The sequence below is a fragment of the Empidonax traillii genome, unplaced genomic scaffold (assembly GCF_003031625.1).
Source record: "Empidonax traillii isolate 1590-97213 ecotype Southwest subspecies unplaced genomic scaffold, ASM303162v1 scaffold389:size961896, whole genome shotgun sequence".
In the NCBI taxonomy this organism is placed as follows: Eukaryota; Metazoa; Chordata; class Aves; order Passeriformes; family Tyrannidae; genus Empidonax; species Empidonax traillii.
The window spans coordinates 704,586-720,818 of record NW_020955582.1 but is presented as its reverse complement, the minus strand read 5'-3'; the positions used below and the strand labels follow the sequence as shown (position 1 = coordinate 720,818).

The 16,233-nt window shown below is 36.1% G+C and overlaps 1 protein-coding gene across 5 annotated transcripts in view; it reads left to right on the top strand.

Moving 5' to 3' along the window:
* The window catches only part of NR2C1 (nuclear receptor subfamily 2 group C member 1), a 51,415-nt gene that overhangs the window by 26,522 nt on the left and 8,660 nt on the right, over positions 1-16,233 (top strand). For 4 of the 5 annotated variants that reach the window (XM_027893465.1, XM_027893469.1, XM_027893467.1 and 1 more), the window contains 8 exons: positions 382-612; positions 3,937-4,018; positions 6,090-6,269; positions 7,901-8,048; positions 8,150-8,240; positions 9,526-9,710; positions 13,012-13,174; positions 14,501-14,622. In XM_027893465.1, the coding sequence (XP_027749266.1) occupies positions 382-612; positions 3,937-4,018; positions 6,090-6,269; positions 7,901-8,048; positions 8,150-8,240; positions 9,526-9,710; positions 13,012-13,174; positions 14,501-14,622 (1,202 nt within the window). The remainder of the gene's footprint in view (positions 1-381; positions 613-3,936; positions 4,019-6,089; positions 6,270-7,900; positions 8,049-8,149; positions 8,241-9,525; positions 9,711-13,011; positions 13,175-14,500; positions 14,623-16,233) is intronic. The other variant, XM_027893468.1, reaches the window with a different exon arrangement.

Here is a 16,233-nt window from a genome sequence, read left to right as displayed (position 1 = left end):
AGCACTTCACGTACTATGCAGTGAATTCAAGATTCAAATTTTTCATAACCTGATGGGCCTTAGGGCTGAGCTACAGACATACCTTGAGTTCTGGATGGTAGAATTTTCAGGAGTTTCCATACCGTTGTAAAAGCACAGGCCAGTTGTAAAAATTGAGAATGATCAGGTTTTTCACTTCAAACACCCTTGATTGAAATGTGTTTCAAATACAGTGACAATCCGAGTTGTCACCTGAGTTTAATTCGCTCTTACATGATAGAGGGGAAGATGATCCTGCTTCACAAATGTCAAAGGCAAAACTCCCGTTTTCTTCAAGTGCCCAGATTGGGTCCAAAGGTTAACTTAAATTACAGTAACAATTTGAGATAAATGTATTATTAGATTGTCACAGATCAGCAGACGGGCCAGAAGATTCAGATTGTTACAGCACTTGATCAGAGCTCAGCAGGCAAGCAGTTCATCTTAACAAATCATGATGGCTCTACCCCAAGCAAGGTGATCCTTGCCAGACAAGATTCCACTCCAGGAAAAGTTATCCTAGCAACTCCAGATGCTGCAGGTGTCAACCAACTGTTTTTTGCATCCCCTGATATTTCTGCACAACACATCCAGGTAGATAATCCACTTTATTTCATAATTTTCATTCAAATGGGATAAGAAAAGATGTTTTATTTCCAAATAAATCTGTCTGGGTTCTTCTTTTTTTGATTTTTCTTTAAAGTATAATTTTCCTTGCACTAGGACTCATTGTGGATACTCAAAAATTATGAAGAAAATTTTGTTTAGTAAATTTATTGCTTTTAAAATTTATACACTGGCTCATGACATTAGAAAGAATACAGTTATTTTTACTGTCATTTTCAGATCCTGCCACACCAACAGTCCCTCTTTATTTCTGCTTGTTGGCTCCATCTGTTTTTCATGTATTGTTGAGCAACATACTCTTTCCTTCATTGTCTTTGTCACTTAACATTTCCTTCTGCTTGTTTTCCTTTTTGTACACTGTTGCAACTGCAGTTCAGCTGTGTTAAATTGTACTCCATGGTAACTACTCAGACTATTTAGTAGGGAAATACATTAAAAATTACAGAGGGAAAATAACACTAGTAAGTTTGAGTTTATGAAAGTGAGATTGTAACTAGCCAGGGTTGTAACTCCCTCAACTGATCCCCAGTGCACTTTACTCCCATGCCTGTTGTATGTGCTGCTTCCTTAGTTGTCACCCTCCAACTTAGAAGCTTTCTGTCCCACATCCTCAATCTGACAAGGATGGGATGACACTGATGTGAAGAATGGGAAAAATATGTGCAGAAGACTTGGGAGACGTGAGCTCCTTCAGCATGAAGTAGGAGATGACTGCGCTGCAGCTGAAGTGTAGTTACTGCACGTAGTTCACCCACCTCCATTTATGCTGCTGTGAAATACATCAGCGGGGTAGGCCAGACACGGGGATAGCTACAGGCCATTTAGTCCTTTATCTTACACTTAAACAATGACCATAAACAGCTGCTTAAGGAAAAATATTAAAAACTGGACAAGTAAATAATGATCTTTCTGATCATATCATTTTACTCTACTAGCTGTCAATACAGAGCAACCTCCTGATCTGGAGACTGCAGCAAGACCATCATATTTGATAGCTGCTATGAAAGTTAACCTTTTTTTGTTATGTTTATAGACCATATATGCTTTGGTCTGTATAATATCCTATAGTATTGTGTGGTGTGCAAAGAATACTTTAGTAGATTTGATCTTCTGAGGGGAGTATTTAATTAGATGTCTGTTGCTCTATAAGAGACAAATATTAAGGAGCATGGGGGTTTTTATAAATCACTACTATATCCTCTTTCAAGTGATCTCTTTTCAACTTAAGACCCCTAATCTGTTTAGTTTGTGCTCTTCTGTGAGCTAGTCCACTGATTCACTACCCACATGTTGTGTAAGATTGAAAGAATCTTGGAAGTATATAATGCTTTTGGTTTTGAAACTTGCACATCTTTGCAAAGGGACATCCAAGGTCCTTGCTCCAAAGAATTGATGTGAATAGGGAAGCAGTAGCAAAAACCAATCCTATTGAGAGGCATTGAAACATGTTTAGTGTTATCATACACTTTATATTTTAGGTAAGCCTCAAAAAAATATAAACCACTGGGATATGATTTGAAGTCATCCACAAAAAATTATTTTCAAAGACAGTGTAAGTGATGAGAAGTGTGCCACACTGCTTTAAAAAGTAAAATTCAGGAAATCTGGACAAAAAAGTGAAAGAGAAGTTCTGATTGTATAGTTTGGGCAAAGTAGGTTAGTTTGAGAGGCAACAGTGTTCTGTCACTTTAGTTAAATTGTGCTTTTGTCAGCTACTATGTATGGGTAGAGCTTTCCTTTCTCCACTTAAAAGTTCATGAAATACAGAGCGGCATTCATTTGTTGTTCATCTGCATCCTCTGTGGGATCTTTCTTATTTTCTCCCGCAAATGATCTTTTCACCTGCGATTTCACCTGTTTTCTTCTTCTTCTGTAGCCTTCACTTGAAATGCCCATTTGTTTGTTCTGCAAAAACCCTCTCCGTTATTGCATCTTATCTTTACATTGACTCATTTGGCAAGACCCTTTCTTCTGTCATCTGTTTTACCTTCAGTGGGTCTTTTTCATGTTAATAATCAATTTTTATTCTTCATGTTCACAGTCAGTTAATGAGTTCTCTGAGTCTGGGGTTTTGATCTCTCCTCATGGGCCCAATTCTGTAGTCCTTCCTTATGTGAAACTTCCTATTTCAGTGCAGGTTTCATTTAAGGAAGGACTTAAAATATGTTTATATATATTTTCTAAAATATCATGAAAATGCATAATGTTAATACTGGACATTTGGAAGGAACAAAAGGTTAATATTTTCTTAACTCATCAATCTTATTTTTCTTTAAAAAATTTTTTATTAAAAGAAAAGTTAAGAGTTTAATTCTAGGACAGTATTGTTAACAAGGGCTAACTAGAAAGAAGTATGCTTGTTAAACTTCCCTATATATGTCATCTATACTGTCTTCCAAACTTTCTAAAAAGCATGATATCTTAATTTTTCTCTATAGCAGATAGGGTACTTTTCACTTCTGTTTTACTTACCTTTCTACCAGGCGTCCCGTTCTGAGTATGTGAAGCAAGAATGAGAGACTGGCTTCCCATAAAGACACAGTAGAAGTCAAATGTTCTAAACTATATTCTCTTTTTAATGGGAAGAATATTGCTTTCTGCTTCAAGATTATGTTTGGTTGTTACTTGTGATTTGTGTGTTCCTTTTTTAAATTGAATTTTTGCTGTGCTTTACTTATGCAATGGTGGGGTAGAGTTTTCAAAGATCAAATGGAAGATTCTAGTACCTACCTTGTAGTACTGGGATTCTAATATTAAGTGCTTAATGAAGCTTTACAGCTACCAGATATAAATGAATGAAACAAGACAAGAATAATAACGTCAAACTGTTACTGAAAGCTAAACTGTATACCAGTTGATAGTTAATGATAGTGTCCAGAGGATGTTTTCTGTTGGTCCACTCTTAAACCTGAGTGTAGATACAGTAGCCTTCACAAGGGATTTTTTTTGTTCCGTCTGTTCAGTATGCATCCATGCTTCAGTGTCATTTGTATTATGGAAGAGTCATTAGGATATAAAAATAAAAGGTAAGAGTATGCAGATGCTAAATGATTTTTAAAATGTCGGTTCATTTTGCAGAAGTAATTTTTAGAGAAATGAAATCTTAAATTCTTATCAAAGGTATTGCAAGTACAAATTTTGTTCCCTTCTGAAAGGGAGCACAGTGACTTAATGTCTCTGAATGTGGATTTAGTCTCCTATCTTAGAGAAAAACCACAAGCATGAGATATATTTTACTATTTCTAGATAGTAAGGAAAAGAAATATTGAATTCTTTAACACTTCTTTTCAGATTTTAACAGACAACTCCACCAGTGAACAGGGCCTAAATAAAGTGTTTGATCTGTGTGTTGTATGTGGAGACAAGGCATCAGGTATTTATTTTTTTATTTCTTTTTCTTTTTAAGGTGTGCAATTTTATAAAAGCAATTTAAAATTCTTCTGAAGCTATGTAACAGTTTGCATGCATATATGTACATCTCTATATCTCTATACATGCACAAACAGGATTCTCTTTCAATGCAGAATTACACTAAATGGTTCTCTGATATCCATGAGTGGGATTTATTGTTATTTTACATAGAATCCCAGAATATGCTGAGTTGGAAGGGACTCAACGAGGATCACTGAGTCCAGCAACTGGCCCTGCACAGGACCATCCCCAAGAGTAACACCATGTGCCTGGGAGAAGTGTCCAAACATTTCTTGAGCTCTGTCAGGCTTGGTGCTGTGACCACTTCTCTGGGGAGCCTGTTCCAGTGCCCAACCACCCTTTGGGTGAAGAAAGAACTTTTTCCTAATATCTAACCTAAAATCCCCCTGACACAGCTTCGTGCCATTCCCTCAGGTCTTGTCACCAGAGGGAAGAGGTCAGTGCTTGCCCCTCCTTTTCCCCTTGTGAGGAACCTGCAGACCGCTCTGAGGTCTCCCCTCAGCAGGAAGCAAACATTTTAGAAAATAAAACCAATATCATTTTTTTTTTCCTGTGGCAAAGTTTAGCATTAAAGATACAGTTGCTGTTTAGAGCTGTTGTTTAGAGCTCTAAATACATGTCAGACTTCACCCATCTGAAGGAAGTTTCTGCCAAAGTTAAGGCCAAGATCTGGTTGGTCAGCTCCAATTGCTAGAAGGTCTCTGAGTCCCTAGAAGGGCTAGAGTCTCCCTTGAGGGGCTGGAGATCCCAGAGCTGTTCCTCATGTGCTGGCCCTGGAATACTGAGCAGTGGTAATGAATTTGGGAAGGGTGCCATGTTTCTCTGAGCAGCTGCAGGTTCTGGGGAGCCCCTTGTGTGACAAGCAGTGTAAGGAAAACTGCTTTGCAGACACCTCCAAGCTCGAGTCCAAGAAGCTCCATCAAAGAGCAGGTGAAGAAGCAGCCCTGGTGCTTTGCAGAATGAATATTCACAGTTCAGATGCTGTTAAAATGTTTCATGTTATTCATTTAACATATATGATGCTTTTGAAATTTCATTTTTTAGTAGTGTGGTAAAAAGGTTGCGATAAAGGAATCCAGAAAATCCTATCAGAAATTCTGGAAACTTCAGTCAGACAAGACTGATACATCTAAAAAATGTTTGTGAGGAGTGAGGAAAGAATCTAAAAACATGTTTTATCTTAAATTAGGTCATAGTTCAGAATTATTTCTGTAAAATGGCCTAGTTATTTCAAAGATTCATAAATTAAAATTGTAATTGCCAAGCATGCCTTAATAAAACCTAGTACTTTTTAGTAATGTTTTTATTTTATGCAAAATCAAAATAATTTACTTCTAAAAATAATTTTAAAACTTTCTGTAGTGTATCTTAGAAATCTTTATATTATACAGAAAATTCAGAGAACTGGTGGTTATTTATAAAAAATTATAGCGGTGCTAGATTATTCTTTCATCGAAGTTTTGCTGAAAGAACTAAGGATGTACCATTACTCTGTTAGGGAAATGAAAGGTGAAAGTAAAGCTTTGAAGTGATTGCCTACTGCTGTCAAACGCCATGTTTGGGGTTTCCATGGTTCCATGAGATTTAATGCATACAATTTCAGCAGCTAAATTTGTAATGAGCAATCACAGGGCTTGTCTGTAGGGACAGTTAGAAAAAATTGCTAGAGAAATGTATAAATGAAAATGGGGGGGGGGTTGTATTCTTACTAACCTGTTTTCTTAGCTTTTTTTAAACTCTACTGTCAACAGATAAGGAAAGAATTTAATAAGCAACTTTCCTGTTTGTAAAATCCGTCCTGTTTAAGTGCTTTGAACTAGAAAAACAGTTCACTTCCTTTTTTATGTTGTTTTATAGCCCCAATATATTTTAAGATCTGTAATCCACGGAGAAGAAGAGTGTTCTTTTTCTGGGTAAAATTGCAAATACTTCGTTTTTAATAAATGTGAACTCTAAAAAAATAATATTACACTGTAAAATTAATGTCATGATTTATGTTGTTCTGTAATTAGGGCGTCACTATGGAGCAGTAACTTGTGAGGGATGCAAAGGATTCTTTAAAAGGAGTATACGGAAGAATTTAGTTTATTCCTGCCGAGGAACAAAAGACTGTGTCATTAACAAACACCACCGCAACCGGTGTCAGTACTGTAGGCTGCAGAGATGCATCGCCTTTGGGATGAAACAAGACTGTAAGTCTGAATAAGAGCAAATTATTGTATCTGGCAGCTGTGTTAAACTTCGTGCTACAAATGATAGGTTTGGTATAAGTGCAAATCATTATCTTGATGGTGTATTTTCGTATCATGGTAGCTTTTTCTTTAAAGAATTGTACAAATTTGGTGTATCAGAAATCTGAAATGCTTTCAAACATATATATTGCTTTACAAACTTAATAAGCACATTGCGTGTGGTGAAAGGCAATGAACTGTTAATTCCGGGGTGGCAAATGTCAAGAATATCTCTATCTTAATTTTTTTTAGGCAGTTCAGTTTTCCTGTATGTAAATTAGACTACCGAATGTTTTGAATTCTATCTTCTTTTGACTTTTTTCTGCAACTGAGACTACTGGCAATTTCTGTTCACTTTTGGCAAAGCTCTGTAGAGATCCATAGTGATTAAAGTTCAGTTCTGACCAATTCCTGCAGATTCCAAGTTCCTTTTTAGCTTTCCATACCTTAGATGTAGCGATACCACAGCAATATCAGAATACTAAACACACAGATATTCAAGCAGTACACAAGTAGTAATAGTGCCCTAATACTGTGACACTGCTGCTGGACATACAGTATTAGTCTTGTGCTCTGCTGTCATCCAGCTCTTATTTTGCTGCCCTCTTGAACCTCTGCTGACATTTGCCTCCTTACAGCCTTGCTTCTGTCAGCAGAAATCAGTAACAATTTTCCAGCACAGAGGAAATTAATTCAGAAAGGGAGGAAAAGCTGTGGCAGTGAAAGTGAATCTTAACCCCCTTAGTTCAGCTGGCAGTAAGAAAAGGCCCCTTCACTTTTCAATCAGAACAAAATCACCAGGGTTATTGATCAGAAAGCAGGAAAAGGATCTCTGGGTTGTGGAGGAGCACTGAGTAGGGGAGAGGATTGTTTGGGGATAAATCTCATTCTTCAGTGGGATGGGGAAAGGAAAGAAAACTCAGCATTGTCTTGGACTGTAGCTCCCTCATTGGGGGTTATTTGTCCTTTGAAGAAGTCGTGGTCTTTTTTCAGCAGTCAGATGCTGCTAGCAAGCACAGGGTTAGCAAAGGAAGATGAAATACTTGCCTCCATCTCCCACCCTTTCAAAGTACTATTTGTGGGTTGCAGGCTGACTTTTATTGACAAAGGCATTGTCAATACCTGATGATATTATGACATTTGAGGTTTATGATACTTACCAACATAAAATTTGAATAGCATCGCAGTCTGTTGCTCACTTGAAAGCTTTTTAATTTTTTTCTCTTTAGTTACACGTTTTCCCCGTAGGGTATAGTACTGTAAGTTTCATTTTAATGTTCTCTAATCCATTCAGAGGAAGGTGATTCAGATTAAAACAAGATATAAGGGGATTTATCCCTTAATTGTAACTTGAAAATTTTAGCATCTGTATGTTTGGTCTCTGACTACCACATTGTTTCAGTTAGGGCAAATCAAATCAGTTTGCTAGTTTTTACCCAACTTCCTAGCTTGCTGGTTATGGGATGTATTTCATATATGTTTTAGTTATTTTCAGAATTATTATTAGAATTGAATATTAAATAAAGAGAGAAGTATTGCTTCTTAGTCTGTAATTTGGGCTGTGATTTAATAGTTGGGTATTATTTTTTTAGCTGTGCAGTGTGAGAGGAAACCTATTGAAGTGTCAAGAGAAAAATCTTCTAACTGTGCAGCTTCTACAGAAAAGATCTACATTCGGAAAGATCTTCGTAGTCCATTAGCTGCAACTCCAACTTTTGTGACAGACAATGAAACAGCAAGGTATGTAAATTATACTCAGAAGTAGCTATCTCTGTCTCCTGAAACAGGAAAATTCAATTTTAAAATTAATTAAAATTAAAATTTGTGCTGTTTTCTGTCAGATCAACAGGTCTGCTGGAATCGGGAATGTTTGTTAACATTCATCCCTCTGCAATAAAAAGTGAACCTACTGTGCTGATGGCTCCAGATAAGGTATGGGGTGATATGGCTGATATATCAAGTAGTGCTCGTTGCTGTAATTGTGTATGTAAGGAGGGAAGGATGTTCTGTTGTACTTCTGTTTGGTTAAATTCATCTTAAAACACTGCTTTACAACATTAGCCAGTGTTGCAAGTGCCTTCTCTTTACAAGAATCCTTTAGCCTCACATAGTAAGAATACTAAAAACACTATGAAATACTCTTCCTTCACATTTTTAGACATATTTAAGGGCTACATTACTTTAATTTTTGTGGTAGAAGTCCTCATACTTGGCTATTTCCTTTGTATGAATAACATGAGGTGTTCAGAAAATCTCTTCTGGCATTATGACAGTGCATTTCATAAATTCTGTTGGATTTTTTTCCCCTGAATCATTCCTTTTTTTGTAAAGCTAATTAGAGCTATCTGAGTGAGAGACTTATTTCTGAGCTGGTTTTTATTTGTTTCCCATTTTGTTACACTTCCTGAGCCACTAAAGCTGCATGGTAACTTCTCTACGTATGCACAGTAGGAAGCTTTTTATTTTTCTAGCTGATACTTAATTACCTCGTGCTGTTTTAATGCATTTTTCCTTGCTTGCTCTGTCTGCAAAGGGCCCCATCAGAAGCTGTTTATTCCATTTCACTTTTCTGGCTCTGTAGAGTATGACAACACAAGCTAAGTGACAGGTAGCGTGCTGGTGTTAGCAGCAGCATACTTGTCTGTAGTGATGTACTTTCCTTTTTTTTTTTTTTTTGTGGGGCAAGGTGGAAAACGTCTTATTGCCTCTCTGAGCTGCTGGTCAGTATTGAATCATCTTGTTCACTTGGAGTTGTATAAAGACATAAACACCAAAAAGGCTGCAGCAGAATTCTTTTTCCACTTGCTTTTAAAGTTTTACATGCATTCCTTCTTTTCAAACATTCTCCTACCCTATTACTACTGACTTATTTACATGGGGAAGAAAGGAAGATGCTAAAAATATTAATCAAGTGCGATCTTATAGTCCTGGTAGCTGACTAGTGAGTGGAGAAGATAAATCCAGCTTACCACCTGCAGTATTCTTCTTGAAAGAAATAGGTAGCTATTACTTTTTAAAAGTAAATATCTAAATATTTCATATTTTAGATGCAGTGCAGTGTCCAGTTGCTGTATGATGATTATCCATTTACTGAAAATAGTTTTCTTACAGGTCAATGCATATGCTCAATTCTTCATCTGTGTAAAAGTTAAACTCTTCTACTGCAAGTTAACTGCTGCCAATTAACTGAGAATTGAAAACTGTTCTTTTCCCTTAGGTTGAAGCGTGTCAAGGAGATTTGAGTACACTGGCAAATGTGGTGACTTCATTAGCAAATCTCAGTAAATGCAAAGACATATCACAAAGCAGTACAGAGCTATCTATGATTGAAAGTTTAAGTAATGGAGATGCATCATTATCTGAACTCAAGCAAGAAGAACAAGCTAGTAGTGATGTTACAAGGTAAGGCACGTTACACTTGAAAATATTAACTCTTTTCAAGAAGGTCTGTCAATTCAGACTGATTAAATCATCACAGTTAGGAAATTTATCTGCTTTAAAAGTAATAGTAATAACAGCATAAGCTCGTGTAGAAGATAAATCTGTAAGATTCTTCCAAGTGAAATCAAAAGGAAGTTCCATTTGAGAAATAAATCCTTTTATTTGTTTGTACTTAAATATAATTTCAATTTAAATGCTACAGCTCATTTTCTTACCTTTTGGTTGGCCACACTAAGTAAGGTATGTTAGATCTTGTACTATAGTCTTGGTATTTGGTGTCATCCTGGAAAACTGGTTCATAAGAGATCTCACCTGTATGGGGATTTTAATGCCTGTAACAATTAATCACCTTAAAAGCTGAAAAAGCATTTTCCTTCTACACAGGAGAAGTCACAGAATTCTCACTATTAATGCATATACATTCAGTGAATATCCTACAAACTTGTATCTTGCCCTGGTTTTAACTGAGCCATTGTGGTGAGAACCTGTGCAAGATACTCTGTGTAGGATGTACTCAGTTATTCCATCCATCATCAATCATCTTCTTCCTTGGTTGTCATCTGGTGCAAGCTTTTGACAGCTGTCCTAGCAATATTCTTTTACACACCATCTACGTTGTACATCCTCTTCTGAAAATGTGTATGTGGAGTAAATCCTTAAAGAGGAAAAGGTGGGCATATAGTGGTTTGTACTGGCTGAAATACAGGATTTTCCCTGAGGTCTCTACTGCTTTAAATAATTGCAAACAGATTATTAGAAAGTCCATCTGACTTCTGCAGATGCTGATTTGGGCTTTTGTTGTGTCCTCCTCGATAAAGAATATGCTGTGTAACAATATACTGTGTAAATGGCATTGTTGTACGTACTGATAAACGTCATTCAGTACTATGGCTGTTCAAAGAGATGTAGTAATCTTTTATTTCAGAGGCTTATTTTTGCCAACTTCAGGGTTTCTGTTCAGTTTTAAAAATGTGCCTTTGAAAAGGCATCAGGTTTTCTCAGCCAGAGAGCTTGAAAGAGCTCTGACTCAGCATACTCTTGTCCAGTAGGTTGCATAATAGATTTGCAGTGGGGAGATTCAAACATTCCTTTGAAAGGGAAGTTGTTACCCAAGGAGAAACTAAAATTTTTCTCTACATCACTGATTTCCTTGTCAGGCCCTATGCCAGCTTGATCTATTGGACACAGATGTTTATTGAAGAAAAGGAGTTTAAGGAATTTCAGAGAGCCCATTTTATCCATCCATGCTTTTCATTTATTTTATTATATTCCATTGCTTTCAGCTACATTTGTTATGCTTTCACTATTGCTGCTATAACCTTAGTGTACAACTTTTGCTGGTAGTACCCCACTACTTTTATACTGTAATTTTATATGCCTTGTCCTCTAATGCTTCATTATGTCCATTCTTTACAGTTTATCTGCAGTCCTGTATGTCTGTCAGTGACTAAGCCTGACAAAAAGAGAACCAAGGTTGCTTGTAGCAAAGGATATCAATAGTGTGTGTTTTATTATTATGTCTTGTTTTTTCACTTTGTTTCACTTTGGGTTTTTTTGCCAGAGTTTTGTAGCTTTCAGGCAAACTTTGTTCTAGATTCTCTTTTCCTTGGTGTTTTACCTTTCAACCATTGCTCATGTTGAGGCTTTGTGTTGGGAAAAGACCCACAAAGCTGAGCTATGAGGAAGCAAAGTCACTGCTGACTTCTGCTGATTTAGTCCTGCCACAACAAGAATGAGGAAAAAAGTATCATGGGCAGACATGGGTAACCAGTGTACCTGCCTACACTATTAAAAAAGGACTCTTCAACCTGTGCTTGAATAAATACAGGATAGTGACAGATGCACATGGCATTTACCTTTTGGGGAAAGGGGAGGTCATGTTCCTCTCACCTTTCTGTCCCTGCCACAGGAGGACCTCTGCAGAGATCCTATTTTTTCCTAAAAAGCACCTTCCATTGAGCTGTGAGGTTTGCCTGTTCTGCATGAGACTGCAAAGAGTGAGCCATGCGAGACCCGAAACTCAGATCTCCTAGCTGGAGTCCAGTAGCACAGCTTGTAGAGCTTAGCCACGAATACATTCCCTTTGTCCTACTTTGCATTTGCCAGAGACAGAAAATGGCCCACATATATCTTGAGTGTGCGCAGTCACCTTTGTGTGTACACATCAAAGCATACAGGCTAGTGACGACTAAACAATAGTTCATTTACCATCTCAAGCCTTGAGTCAGCATCAGCAGCTCTTTCATTGTGATGTTTCATTTGGTTGTAAATACTTGTATCAAACATCAAGGTTTTTTAGCATCTTAGTGAGTTCAGAGAGTTAGGGAGTGGGGAGGGAAGAGAAGGTGGCAAAGTTCTACTCCAGACTTTGGCATTAAATCAGTGATTTTAGACTCTGTGATAATAAACACCTCTACAAGTTGAGAATCAGCTCTGCATACAAGCTGATAATCAGCTTTTGTGAAGTTTTCAAACCTCAGTTGTGTAAGTTTTTCATGCAACACTGCATGCAAATGATGCTGCTCTCAGGATATATCATCTGTCTGTAGGCAGTGATCAAGTCTGTGTATTTTTAATTGAAGGTGTATCAGTTATGGTTCTCAGGTGTATTTGTGAAGAGAAAAACAGCACATCTCTTATCAAGCAGCAAAATACTCAGTGATATATCTTGTTTGTCCTGACATCTCTGCTCTATTATTTGTGCTTGTGACAGGCAGGAGTCACTGCCACACATCAGAGGTTACTAAGGATTGGTATTGAAAGCATAGGAGTACTTTTTCTTACATAGTTTAAAGCAGTCTTTTCAAATTCAGTTGAAAAACCTAACCACAATCCATTACTTAACAAAAAAAAAAAATCTTACTCTGTGCTTCATAGCAGTAAAACCCTGTAAAATGTATATGTACACTAAGTGACTGTAACAGCATCTGATGATCAGGTCCTCAAAATGCTCATGCCAGCACTCTCAGTAAACATCACTAAAGAGATCTTGAAAGGCAAACTGTGATTCAGCAGCACAACCCATATGTCAAAACTGTGAATTTGTTGGCAACTTGTGTGAACAGGATCTGCTGCTAATTTTTGTTTCAGAGTTCAGTGGAATGTCAGGAAAAGTATGTTAGTGACTTTTATTTTCCAAATCTCATTCTTTGAAACAGATGTTTAAATACAGGTTTCAGACTCATGCATGTTCCTCTTCAGTTGAAATGGTCTCTAAAATGAAAATTTATTTCTTTTTGTTTGCTTGTTTGTGATCTTACAGGGCATTTGATACTCTTGCAAAAGCATTAAATCCAGGAGAGAGCACAGCATGTCAGAACTCTGAAAGTATTGATGCCAATGCACAGCTGCTTGGTGGAGAAACAAGCGTGAATGTTGTTGAAATAGAGGGGCCACTACTCAGTGATGCTCACGTAGCATTCAGGGTACGGAATGTTGTTGTTACTGTTGACTACTTATAACCATTTTAACATAGCAATTTTAAATAATTAAATATTATTTTTAATTTCTTAGAGGAGAAACTGTTTGTTGAGGTATTTGCATTGATTTCGGATGTATTAATGTGATGAACACCACTTTTGGTCACTGATTACCAGTTTAGGAAAAAGCACTCTTCAGTGGTTTAGCTGCACTGTTTATTTTATAGTTTTTTACCTTAAAAATACTGGGTAATCCATGCAAAAGGATTTACCCAGACAAAATGTCTCATGAAGCAGTCAGTATCCACATTCTCACTTGTTAACAGGTGGATCTGATGCAATCTGCAACTGGATTTTGAAAGTGTACTTGTCAGTTTCTTCTTTGTGTAGATACCCTATTTTAATATTAATTGACTTTGATTAAAGGAAAATACAGTTTCTGTGTTAGTGAGCCATTTATTTTCTGGCTTTATTTCTCATTTTACAAGCCTGCAGAAATTCTTCTATCCATTTTTTTCATCTTCATATTATTCATGGACAAATCAAAAAAGCTTGCTCATCTGAAAACTTCTTCAGAACTAAGTATTTGACTAAACTTTGCCCCTCTCATCAGCATCTGTTTTGATCACACCTCTAATGCAAATGTCAAGGGTTTTTATTTTTAATTGTGTTAACCAGACCATCCTATTAAGAAGTATTAATTTCTGAAGACAGAACTACAACGCTATAATAAGCAGTTTTGAGTCAAAACTCACTTTCTTCACGTATGCAGGTAATGTCACTGATTTTACTCATGGACGTGGAGAAAGGTAGAGCTGGTCCTTTCTGATGTATATTGGTTATATATTTTGGGAGCAGCTGTGTATTGGGTATTTTACTCACACATCAAAATATTTTTGATGTATTTCTTTGTAAAATAGTACAAAAAAAGATGTTTTGTGACATAAAATTCTCACGCTCTCTCTTCAGGAGTGTGGTAACCCCTCTAAGTGTAAGCAACTTCATTCCAGTTACAATTATTCTTTTCTCTTATTCTTTGAGTGTCTCAAAAAGTTGAGTTTTATTTGGGATTTTCCATCTTCAGGTGTCCCAGACAGGAATCTTTATCTTCAAATCAGAATTTTTGCCTTTTTTCTTTCTTTTTAGTTACTATAGCATATAACAGTGTGGCTAATAATGAAAAAGTCAGTCATTCAATTTTATGTCAGGATTATATCATGTTTATTTAAAAAAAATATATACTTTTTCACTTAAACTCGTAAGACTGATTTTTTTTTCTAAACATATTATGAAGAAAGTAAAAAGTCTTGCACTTTTTTTTATGATTGCCAGCTCACCATGCCTTCTCCTATGCCTGATTATCTTAACGTTCACTATATCTGCGAGTCTGCCTCCAGGTTGCTTTTTTTGTCCATGCACTGGGCACGTTCCATTCCATCTTTCCAAGCTTTAGGGTAAGTGTTCAGTTACTCTATACGCTTACGTTCTGATTATGTGCTTTTTAATTTCCCTTCTTCAGGGACTTTTTAATATAAAACTACTTATTAAAACTGTTATAAATCTTAGTAAGGTAAACTTTCTGAATTAAAACTACTCCCAATTTGAGTCTAATTCAGGACTTTGGTTGGGTATTGAAGGAAAAAGCAGTAGATTTATAACAGTCAAATGCCTGCACACTGCTGCTACTTTAATATATTTTTAGTAAATAGGAATTCCTATCAGTTTTCTAATAGCTATAGCCTTAGGCTATGTTCTGATTGCCTATCAGGCAATCACCAAATAAAAACTCTTTTTTCATTTTTACCTTTATAAGGTGAATTAGTAGTAGTAATTTTGCCTTTAATAACTTACTTAAAATGGTTAGCTAGATTCAGCAAAAATTCAGAATGGAGTTGTCTAGTTTCAGAGGATTTTCTAAAAATAAATAGTTCCTGTAACCAGAAAGTAATTCTTACTATTCTTTTTACAGTTTGTGTGACATCCTGCTTCTCCATTGGAATTCAGTGTATCACTTAAAATTCATAAGCTAAATGTAGTACTCCATTATCATCATGAAAAAACATCTCAAAAGTGCATGGGGAAAACTGATTTATGTTATTTTCAGAAGTAATTTTATGAAGATACATCAAACAAATAAAGATACTGTATCAACTCTGAAATATGGAGTATAAATCGTATTTGTTCTTATCTGCAGTGTCTTTCTTTAATTCAATATCCAAATAGCGCATGACTGTGACAGCAAAGAGAATGCTATTTTAAAATGAAGGATTGTCCCCTTTTCCAGGAAGGCTGTCAAAAGCAGGATGATCTGATTACCATTTGTGTTTACTCAGATGCTTAAGCCAAATGATTCTACACTATTTAAGGAAAAATACTATATTGTGTGTAATTAAGCCTGTGTTTTGGAGAAGGAAAAAGGAGTATTCTATAAAGTTAAAGAATAGCAAAGGTAAAAAATAGGTAAATATGATGTTTTATTATGGTAGGAATTGTTGCCCTGCAGAATTTAAAAACACATAGCAAATGAACATAGTACATTACATCATTATCATTTTATAAAAGGTGTTTGTAACAGAGACACTGCAAATTAGTGCTCTAAGGAAAAATGGGGATCGCTTTTTAAAAATAAAATGTTATACAGAAGAATTCTCTCTCCAAAAAGATCTAACAAGAAATGCTTATAGAAAAAACTGCGCGTTGTTCTTTTAATATGTTACTTCTCAATATATTTTTCTGTTTGAGTAAAAAATATGGAGGAGTAAGCTGTCTTAATAGTGTTAATATTCACCTGTGCTAGCATTTACAGACCCAGACAAGATCGTGGGCAACAGTATATTTAAACACCATTTAACATAGATATAGTTTTCCTCTTGAAGAGCCTTAAAATAGGAACTATTTTCAAGTGGAGATTTATTTGACATTAATGCAGCCTTTTAAGTTTGAGCACATTATGTCCTATAATTTTGACTTTTAGAAGGGTGTCACTTTTTAAATGAAGAGAAATTCATGGAGCTGATGAGCCAAAACAAAACCATAGTAATGGTTTTATAAGGAAGATGAATAAT